The 10,766-nt window shown below is 40.5% G+C and overlaps 1 protein-coding gene across 1 annotated transcript; it reads left to right on the top strand.

The window, feature by feature from the left end:
• Nucleotides 1–3,845: 3,845 nt before the first annotated feature.
• Nucleotides 3,846–9,459, top strand: marchf1 (membrane-associated ring finger (C3HC4) 1). The gene is made up of 6 exons (XM_053619527.1): nt 3,846–4,071; nt 7,134–7,201; nt 7,383–7,910; nt 7,985–8,165; nt 8,653–8,809; nt 9,167–9,459. The coding sequence occupies exons 1-6, from the start codon at nt 3,973–3,975 to the stop codon at nt 9,442–9,444; spliced, it is 1,311 nt and encodes a 436-aa protein (XP_053475502.1). The 5' UTR covers nt 3,846–3,972; the 3' UTR covers nt 9,445–9,459.
• The last annotated feature ends 1,307 nt before the right edge of the window (nt 9,460–10,766 follow it).

The following is a 10,766-nucleotide window of genomic DNA, read 5'->3' as shown; positions in this document are numbered from 1 at the left end:
TTCCACCCCAGCTTGATACTTGTTGTCCTTGGTAACCCTGTTGTATATACATAATAACAGTGTTTTCACACACTGTTTTTGGATTTGGTGTAGCCTGGTAGTTTTATACCCCTACCTGTTACTTGTATTTGGTGATCTTTGCTTTGCTTTAAATCTTCGCTTTATTGCTCTACTCTCTGGTTATGCCTATGTGCAGTATAATGTAGCAGGTGATGGGTGTGGATTAATGGAAAAGAGTCATTAGCATTGAATCATTGAGTCATTCAGTCTCTTCTTCCAACCACAGTGTCCCATTCCTACCACTCTGAACAATGGAACAGGAAGTACAAGTTCAACCAATCAACCATTGGTTCTTAACAGAACAGCAGTTCTTAACCTTTTTGCGAGTGCGACCCATTTTTAAGAATGACAAACGTCTCGTAATACTCACACAGTGGGATGGTTGGGCGTTGACTATTAATGTTATTTAATGGGATGAATTTGAATGTTTTGTACAGCACTTTGGATCAACTGCTGTTGTCTTTATAAATAAATTTGACTTGACTTGACTTTGACAGAGGATGCGAGATGGTCCCGTCATGGCTGAGATGGGCTGAGGAAGAGACGCAAACTCTCTTTGACCGTGAGTCTGGCTCTATACTTGCTCTTCTTGTATACCAGCACTGAAAAGTGAATGTTTTTTTCAATGCCTCGTCACTTAGTTCTCTGTATTCGGCGTGTACGGATATCCAAAAATCCACCTGTGGCTTCTCTGTGAACCTCTGCGTACAATCGTTTTAAATTAAAAGTTTTCCCGTGGCCCCCCTTTTACCACTTTGTGACCCCCAGGTTAAGAACGGCTGAACATGAGGTTATATACCACAGTGTTTTTTACCAAAAATAATCATAAGGAGGGGCAACTAAACACAGGTGATGGAGTGGAGAATAGACCAAACATGTGATACGGCTGTAAACAAGGAAGGATTTCCAATTCAGGATGTATTCCTGCCTAGCGTCTAGTCTTCCCTGGATAGGCTTCGGACTCACCGTGTCCCTGATCTGGATAAAGAGGGTGCTTGAGATGAATGAATCAGTGAATCAGTTAATGAATCAATAATTGAGCCAGTTGAGGTGGTTTAGGCATCTGGCTAGGATGCCTCATCGATGCGTCTCTGCGGAGGTGTTTTGAGCATGTCCAATGGGAAGAAGACCTCAGGACTGACCAAGGACTAGATGTAGAGATTATATCTCTCGTTTGGCTTGGGAGCACCTCGGTATCCCCGTTGAGGAGCTGGAGGAGGTGGCTAGGGGGAGGGAGGACTGGGCATCTCTGCTTAGACTGCTACCCAGGCCTACTGTAGGTAAGCGGAAGAAAATGGATGGGTGGAAGGATGGACGGATGAATCAATTAGTGAATCAAATAGAGCCACTGTAAAAAAAAAAAAAAAAAAAAAAAAATTTCAAAAAATCCAAATAAACAAGTTCTGGAAAATATTGTCCGTAGTGTGTGAATGGGTGTGAGAATGTGTCGACGATTGTGTCCTGCTATGGGTTGGCACCTTGTCCAGGGTGTCCCCCGCCTTAGGATAAGTGGTATGGAGGATGGATGGATGGACATATTATAGCTTACTATGTATATAGGAAGGGTATAAATAAAACCAAACACTGCATTTAAGCAGAAACGTGTGTGTTTATTCTTAATTTTTTCACACTGCAGTGTAATTTGCTGCTTGCAAATTATTTTCTACACAGATTATCGTTTTGACGCGCCATCTTTGAAAACATGGTTATAGCAGCTATCTGTAGCCAGGCATGCAGGAAGTGACAAAATCTGTTTAATCTATTGCTTTATCAATATTTCTGTTGATTTTTTTTTTATTATTATCTCACTTTGGATTTAGTAAATACTATACATGTAAGAATATTAACAGGTACATGCCTCTTTTAATGAGATTTATTCATTCAGTCATCCGTTTATTATTAATTATTTCTAATAACTGGATCAATAAAGTTAGACGCTCACCGTTTTCTTTTTATCCGTCATCTATTGGCTGGTGGTTGAAGGATCGTTAGGTCTCAGCAATGCTGGAAATGGACTTTGGAGCAGAGTATTTATAGTTTTCAACACCTTTGAGAATCATTGCGTGCTGCTATCACAAGCCCGATCAAGACGTCTAACCACAAACCATTTGTGCTGTTTATGCCATGTTTCTCTTCCTGTTTTTTTTTTTTTTAGTCAGGTTCCCACAACATGAAATGAAAGAAAGAAAACAAAAAGCTGGTTATAAACGATAAATGAAATGCCATCTTTTTTCTTTCAGATGTTTTTTTAATGATTCATTTCAACAAAATGGAGAGGTGAAATATAGTAGTATAAAGGAATAAATACTAGGTATAATAATAAAGGGTAATACTAAAGTAGTATTAAGGGATAAATACTATATTTAATATTCAAATATTAATTTCAAAGGTTTTTTTTTTTTTTCATCAGACTGCTTGTTGTAGTTTACTGCGTCCCAGTGAGGCTTTAAAATCAATACGTGTCAAAATGATGAGAATATTAGCTAGTAAAGGCTAACCTAACAGGATTTCTAAGTGGATTTTCAGCTATAAATATATTATACATCATTACATCAAGTGGTTTACTCATCCAGGTATTACGTTCACCAGTCCTCCTACCCTATCAGCACTAAAATACTTTAATCAGTGGAAACATTGATTAAATGTAGAAGGACTGACCAGTTTAACAACATTCTTACCTCAGTTCATCCACCTTTTGTCCTTGTTAGTGATGTAAACATGAATCCATGCTCATCTCTGTACCAGGTGCAGAGAGGTGAGTGAATAGGATTTTTTCCCTAGACTTTTAAAAAAAATGTAAGTCCAACCACAAACCCCTTAACCAAGTTTCAAACACTGGATTCACTGATTTTTCTCTGGCCAGTTAGCATGGGCTAGGTTGACGTTTGGGCTTCCACATCATTTCCACACTCAGCTACAAGCTAGATGTGGTTTTCCCAGAGTCAGCCAAGCATCACCTGCATATAAACACTCTCTTTGGCAGACCATATGCATGCCACATGAGGGACACACATATCACCTGTGCCAGATACTACAATGTCGCTGGTGAGACAAAAGACAAGTTCCCACCAATTTTGAAGGTATAATAAAACATATATTGCTTGGATCTGGCCCGGGTCTGTTTGCCATATCTTGGCCAAATGTACAAGATTACAGCCACATGTGGATTCTATTTGACTCCCTGCTGATAGTGGTGCAGGTGGGATTTAGCACTCGCTTCATCTCTTCCTTAAAAAAGAGTGATGCGGCAGCGCTTTAGTTCTTTAGTCTGACCAGCTCTCTCTCATCTCATCATCTGTGCCCTCTGTACACACAGATCAGCTCCCAAAGCTTCAGCTTTCATGCCGGGTCTGTGCTGTAATGACACTTGCATTGGTGTAAAATGATTTGCCAAAATTACTAGAAATAAACCACACCAATGTAATTACACAATAAATAGGAAAATGATATGTGTTTAATTCTATTACTGTAAGTGTTCATGTAAAAAGGCAGCTTCTCTCTCTCTGTGTGTGTGTGTGTGTGTGTGTGTGTGTGTGTGTCTGAAAGAGGATGAGCCCCTGTGTGGAGGTCCTGTGAGTCTAAGTTGATTAGCTGCTCCAGGGCCATAGGGGAGGAGATTTCAGGACAAAATAACCACTAAGTCCTCACAACCACGTGTTCAGTGACCAGTCTAATACCATTAGTGTGACGTTCTCACTCACTCTCTCGCTCTTTCAGGTGGACTGTCGACAGCCAGGCTCTACTGAGTAAGGCCTCACTGACTTTCTGGATTTTACTATGCCTTGTAGACCGGATTTCAAGGATATGTGCATTTAAGTTCTTGAACGTGCAGCAACCATGTGAATGGTCTAGTTTGTTCCCGTTGGACGACTAAGCGAGGAGAAGTATCCCAGGATCCACTACACCGTTAAAATGCCTGTGCATCAGATATCCGTCAAGCCTATTAGTAGGGATTCCACGTGTAATGACCAGGGCAGCATCAGAACCAGAAATAAGCGTAAAGAAAATGAGGTGAGTACATCACCTTTATAGATATCACACTTTGCGTTTCATAATATAGATGTCCTGTAGTAAAGCAGTTGCTGAAGATGAATTCATGTATTGTGTAGTCAGTGTATGACAGCGTATGTGTAATTATACCACAGCGCTGATGAATTCTCAAATCTGATTGGTCAGAAGGTCTTCTTTCATTTTCGATAACAGCAGCTCTGGCAGCAGTTCCAGCTATAATCCCAATCACAAGTTTATATTAATTCACTTGCTCTAATATGTTATCGTTTCCATAGTAACAGCTTATTCAAACAGACTTGTACGGTACATGCTGTACATAATCCGAAACACACAGAGGTAAAGCCGTATGTAAAGGAAGAACCTCCAGAACGGAGGACATTGCAGTTTCTTGGTAACACGACAAGCTGCATTTTCTTTCCTAACAGGAACTAGCATGTCTCATAGACGTCCCACAACATTAAATGGCTAAAAAAGCATGACTTGTCGATCATCAATAAATTAAAATAATTCACCGTTGGCAAGCCGCTGTGATATAAGAGGAATAAAACGCTTCAGGAAATGCTGTGGGGAAATAATCAGCTTCTCTATAACAGCACTCCCTGTCGTTTTATCTCTTAACTTGTTTTCTTGTATCTAGTATCTTCATCTTTTCAGTGCAATGCTTTGAGAATAAATCTGATTATATTACTGTGAAGCATCTAAATGTTTAGACACTTTAATATAAGGGTTAAATAGTCAGATCAGCAAAGCAAATAAAGCTTCCAAACCGGATTTGGGTCTGGGACTGGATGGAGCCCAGACTGAGACTTGACCCAGGGATAGAGGCCAAGCATGAGGTATGATCAGTGCCAGAGACCAAAACTGGAGCAGGATCTAAGATCTGAAGCTGTGATGTGGCCAAGGAGCAGAAATAGACAGTGAGATCAGTGCTAGCTTGGTGACTTTTGTGAACTGAAACATTACAGCAGTCTGGACAAATGCCATCTTCATACTTTAACAATTGAACACCTATCACTTCTATAATAATGAAACCTTTCATGGATAGAAGTAGATTGCCCTGTCACCAAGACAATATCCCTTTTGGCAACATAGTACTTAGATAGTACTTATTCTTTAGCATGGTGTGTGTGGTAGTATGCAGTAGAACACCTCATTTGTCCTTAAAATTCTTAGCATTGATGAGAATGGGTGTCATTTACATACCACTGCCTTACTATTATTAATTATAACAATTCAATGGTAAAACTGACAAACTTGGCCTTCTCCTTTTCCCTCATGATTTCCTTTAATTTAATCCTCACACTAAACTCTGTACATTTCCTATTGATGGTCTAAGAGTTAACCCAGAATGTTGACGCATGTAATGGTGCAGCCTTAATAAGACTATAAGACTATAGGAGTCGTAGTATCATATGAGAACACATATAGGTCTCTTAATGGTAGGGTTTTAAACATAGAACGCACCAAGGTGGTTGAAACTCAGCATCATTAGTAATATTAGTGTTAGGTTCATAACGTATGTGCGTAGGTACATGTTTAATCCTTTGTCTTTAAGTAGTAGAAGTATAGCATTCTTTTATGCTCCAGGTCAGATGAGTGGACATTTAGGGTCACTATCTGGAGGTATGCTGTATGGAAGTGTCCTGATTTACCTCGTGTTTTAATATGCACAGCTGCAAAGTGCTCATTGCAATGGCACTGTTGCCCTTTCAAGATGAAACGGGCCTGTTTAGGACGTTCATTACGCCCACAACGTTAGGCAGGTGCATTCTGGAGTGGTATGGCAAATTCGGTCTTTTGGTCACTTACATATTCTGAATTGGCTTCACGGTTGTACAGAGCAAGCTAAAGATCCTGAGACAAAGCAATCAACAGCATGGCTTCAATGACTTGCTTTGGAGTGCAGACAAATGAATCTTGCTCATGCTTAGAATGGCGAAAAACATGATGCTGTTCTTGAAAATGTTCTTAGGGGAATGCTTAATTGTGTGAAAATAGTTTCATTCTCAATGCAACAATGCATGTTTCCTTGTCAAATTATGAAACTGCTCATCCCCCCCCCATGAAAGCAGGACCCGTCTGATTATCAAGCGAGTCCTGAGCAAATCCGCAGTGAATTTGATTTAAGTTGCCATTAGGGGTTTAACTTTGAGTTATAAATGACCTAGTACAATAACTATACGACAAAAAAAAAAAAAAAACGGATGCTTTTCTCTTTACATTTTGATGGTATAATTTTTTACAGTACAGTATAATATTAGTAAATGTTTGTTACATTGACTAAATACGCAATTCTGTCTAAAATGTTATCTAATTGACTTAATTTTGTCTTTATGTACTGTGTTCCTGTAATGTTTTTTTTTTTTTTTTCTTAGCGCCTATGAGGCATTGCTCACAATGTCAACTCAAAATGGCAGGAAAAATCAACAGAAATGCTTAGGACTGACCAAAATGGAGGCTAAAAATTCAAACAAACAAGCAAACAAACATAAAAGATTGGTAAAGGGAAGATTATGAGCATTATGAGAAAAGAGTACCTTTTTCCCAACAACGTTCTGTGTTTGTGTTCCTGAACTTCACTGAGATGCGTATGTTTAATAAGAACTTATAAATTGTAAGATGATTTGCTTTTGAAACTAAAGTGTATTAACCATGCTGAAAAGTAGTCATGTTCCCACGCACAAAACAGGCCGGGTTTCTTTATCCCGGCTTTGGTTCGAGTAATAGGATTGGTTTGTCTTAGAGCTTTGGTGACGTTAAAGTAAAATGTTACTTCAACTCTGCTAGAAAAGCATTTACTGTGGGCACCCTTTGGCCATTTTTAAACAAATCAATCGAAATCTGTGGAGGAAAACGAAAGTTTGTTTATTTTGTTCATCATTTGCGTAATGAGAGAAGTGAATTGTGAAGAAGGCATGATGTCCTGGGTTTGTTAAATGACTAATTTATTGTGTCACTGACTTCATGCTGACAGCCAGTAGCCTGAAGCTTGAACACCAGCTGGTGTTCTATATTGGTTCCATGTCTCCAGATAAATCTTTTATAAATCTATGTTGTTTTAGGCACATAGTTCCACCCAGGGGGCAGTACTCACTGGCACATCACAGCCTTCCTGTCTGGAAACGAACAGGTGGGTGGAGCTAAAGCTATTGTGCCATGACTCTGAGATCTTCATATTCTCCCTAGAATTGAATTTCCATATGTTTGGAGAAAAAACAAAACGATTTAGATATCATAGCAGATCTAGAATTACATATTAATATTTATATTTGCTTCTGTTTATCTTATGATTTCAACTCTGGAAATCCTAGCCCAGATCATACCACAGCCATCATTTCTGTAAGCCACACCCCCATCACTAAGCAACAGGTGAAGCGTCGTTACCGGCAGCAACGGAAGAGCGGTGGTTGCGTCGTAGAGTGTGTGGACCAGTCAAAGAGCGCACACACCCATAACGACTCATCTTCGGGAGACGAACAGTACCACAGGGCAGCTCGATCATGGAGCCGTGAGAAAGCCCGGCGCAGACGACGCCCACGCGTGCTCCCGTGCTCCCGTAAGGATGAGGCCCAGAAACAGGACCTCCAGACCTCTCAGGGGACATCCTTAAAGATGGAGGAGCTAGACAGCAAGTCAGCCAATCACGCCAGAGAGAGTGAGTGCGGCACTGAAAAGGGTAGCGAGGACGAAGAGCCAATCACGAAGACGTATGAGGAACGAGGATCAGGAGACGCAGATATGGCCATCCAAACAGCTCAGAAGTACACAGAGGCGTCCAATCAGAACGGGAAACTACAGGAAGCGTGCACTGATGATGATGATGAACTAGAAGTGTGCAGGTGAGAGAAAAAAAGAGACAACATTGAGAAAACATATTGAATGGTATTCTGTTAAAGGTGTGTTGTGTGTGTAGGATCTGCCACAGTGAAGGTGATGAGGAGTGTCCTCTCATCATGCCATGTAGGTGCACAGGAAGTCTACGCTTCGTGCACCACGCCTGCCTGCACCAGTGGATCAAAAGCTCAGACACGCGCTGCTGTGAACTGTGTAAATACAACTTCATCATGGAGACGCACCTCAAACCCTTGCGCAAGGTCTCTTTCTCTACACACAAGTACAACACACTATCTCGCTTATACGCAAACACGCCACCGGGTTCGTCATTGAATCATGCCACAAAGTCCTGCACATCTTCTTCTCCTGCATGCATACACACAAACAACGTCATTATGGAGACATGTCTACGGAATGTCTAAGAAAAAAATATCAATTTCAGGGCGGTAACAGTAACCCTACCAAACTATGTCGCTGATTAGTTTCCTGAAAAGAAGGAGCACTCGACCAAATCTTGCTCAGTCAGTGCTCTATCTTTGACTTGAGGGACATTTTTCAAAACCAAACGGTCCAAAACCCTCAAAATCAGACCATGAATGGTTCATGTCCACTTCCCCTTCCTACGTATATCTGCGTTTAATAAGATGTTTAAGGCTTTCTGATGTCAACTGGGTTCTGATGTGAACGCAAAGCTTCTTTCTCAGTTTATTTCGCTGCTTTTACTCGTTCAGTCTTTCTCTCTCTCAGTGGGAGAACTTGCAGATGTCTACAAACGAGCGCAGGAGGATCTTCTGCTCGGTGATCTTTCACCTGGTGGCTGTGGCATGTGTCGCCTGGTCGCTCTTCACCTTCGTCCTCAGGAACCACACTGCTGAAGGATTACAGCAAGGCAAAGAGCACAATGGTCAAATCCCTCTCTCTCTCTCTCTCTCTCTCTCTCTCTCTCTCTCTCGTGTTCTCTTACACTCACAGTGTTATTTATACCACAGAATATTTTTTGTATAACAACAGCTCTGTTAGTGGTGTTTATTTTTATATTTGTTCATTCGAATACGTCATCGTTTCTATAGCAACGACTTATATGGATGATGCTCTATATAATCTAAGTCTTAGTATAACAGTAAGTTTGGGAATCGCACCATCTTGTTGTTGATTATTTTCCTAGAACAACATGACCCACGCTATGCTCATGTCTTAGTGTAGCTGTGTTCTTATTGGATACATACAGTGTTGCTGCAATTGTCTCCTCTTGATGTTGCAGGACTGCTGGAGAGGCTGTTCTGGACCAAGCTTGGCATTGTGGCCCTCAGCGTGGTGGCAGGCCTCATCTTCATGTACATCCAGTGCAAAGTTTACCTAAACCTGTGGAGGCGCCTGAAGGCTTTTAACCGTGTCATTTTTGTGCAAAACTGCCCAGACTCGGTGTGCAACGGAGCTGAAAAGGCCCCGCCCCCTCACATTGTTCCCAACCACCAGACCCAAACAAACGTTACCTGCCCTGTCCCTGCAGGAGGAAGTGCAGATACGGTGCCTGTTTGATTTTCTATTCAGATGGTGGTTCAGTTGTGTTTCTGACTGTCATGGGAAAAGAAATTTCCTTCAACTGGATATGGACAATGGGTAGCTTAACTTCAAACAGAGCACTCAGAAATCAACCAAGACTTTGGCCATCTCAGAAAATCGTATAATTTCAAAGCCAAATCTACCGCTTTTACACACCAGGAACATTCGACAGAACCCAAAAATCAGTATTAAGTACAAATGCTTCAACGATCCACTAGCTGGTGCTCCATATACATGTCTTACAGATAAGATTCTCTTAGTTTTCAGTGACATTTATTCTTTAAAAACGGTTTTGAATCAAGTCAATTAATTTGTAAAATATATATATATATATTTTTGGAATGATTTTACAAAGCGAATTATTTTTGCTCTTTCTCTCTTTGCTCTGGTTCTGTTTTATAGCAAAATACAGTAGGAAAGCTGGGCACTCGTGTCCACTCTAATCACTAATGATGTTTGATTTCTTTTTCACACGTTGGACTGGAGTACTTTTCCTTGATGCAATAATCTTGATGTAAAAACCGGTGTCTGCGGTCATAACACTAAGGTCAATTATTTGACACTTTCATCCATGAATCTCAAAATGCAGGTCCGTGAAGCATAAGCAGGGTGTGTACATGACAATGTACTTGTTTAAAGTTGTTTGGTGGTGCCAGAGCTAAATTATTCAGCTGATGATTGTTTTGAATGACTTATTTGTTTGTATTTTTGGAAACACAACCAATGGATTCCATTAGAAAACACTGGGCTTCATTTATCAAGGTGGATATGAACAACGTGGATGCGAATATATATTTTATATATATATAAAATTTGTTTCACTCTGCCCAAGTTTTACATTCTTTCCTACATTCTTTTGAATAAAATAAAATATCAGATGCAACGAGTGCACCTTCTGCCATCATTTACACATTTGAATGGTCATGTAATACAAAGTAGATGTGATAACATGAAAGCGGTCATTTGCTGCTATTGTCAAGCAACTGTTTGACGCCGTAGACAACAGCGCTTCGTTCAGTGAGAGTGGGCTAATGGTTGAGAAGCAGGAATTTGGCCAGTAGTTTCTGAGAGCCTTTTATAATCGACCAATTGGTGCGTGAGAAGGCGGGAATTACAGAGAGGGGTTGAAGCAATGCAAATACGCACACACATGATGCAGTATTAGACCATAAGCACATCATAATGAAACTAAAGTCGAATCCCGGACACTCTCCCGAATTTTTAAATCGCATCCGGACGCTTTTTTTAAGGTCAGAAAGAGAGGACGCATTTAAGAGAACAATTTGTGTTCTTTTCTA

The sequence above is a fragment of the Ictalurus furcatus genome, chromosome 29 (assembly GCF_023375685.1).
Source record: "Ictalurus furcatus strain D&B chromosome 29, Billie_1.0, whole genome shotgun sequence".
NCBI classification, from domain to species: domain Eukaryota; kingdom Metazoa; phylum Chordata; class Actinopteri; order Siluriformes; family Ictaluridae; genus Ictalurus; species Ictalurus furcatus.
This window is presented reverse-complemented; position numbering and strand designations above follow the sequence as displayed.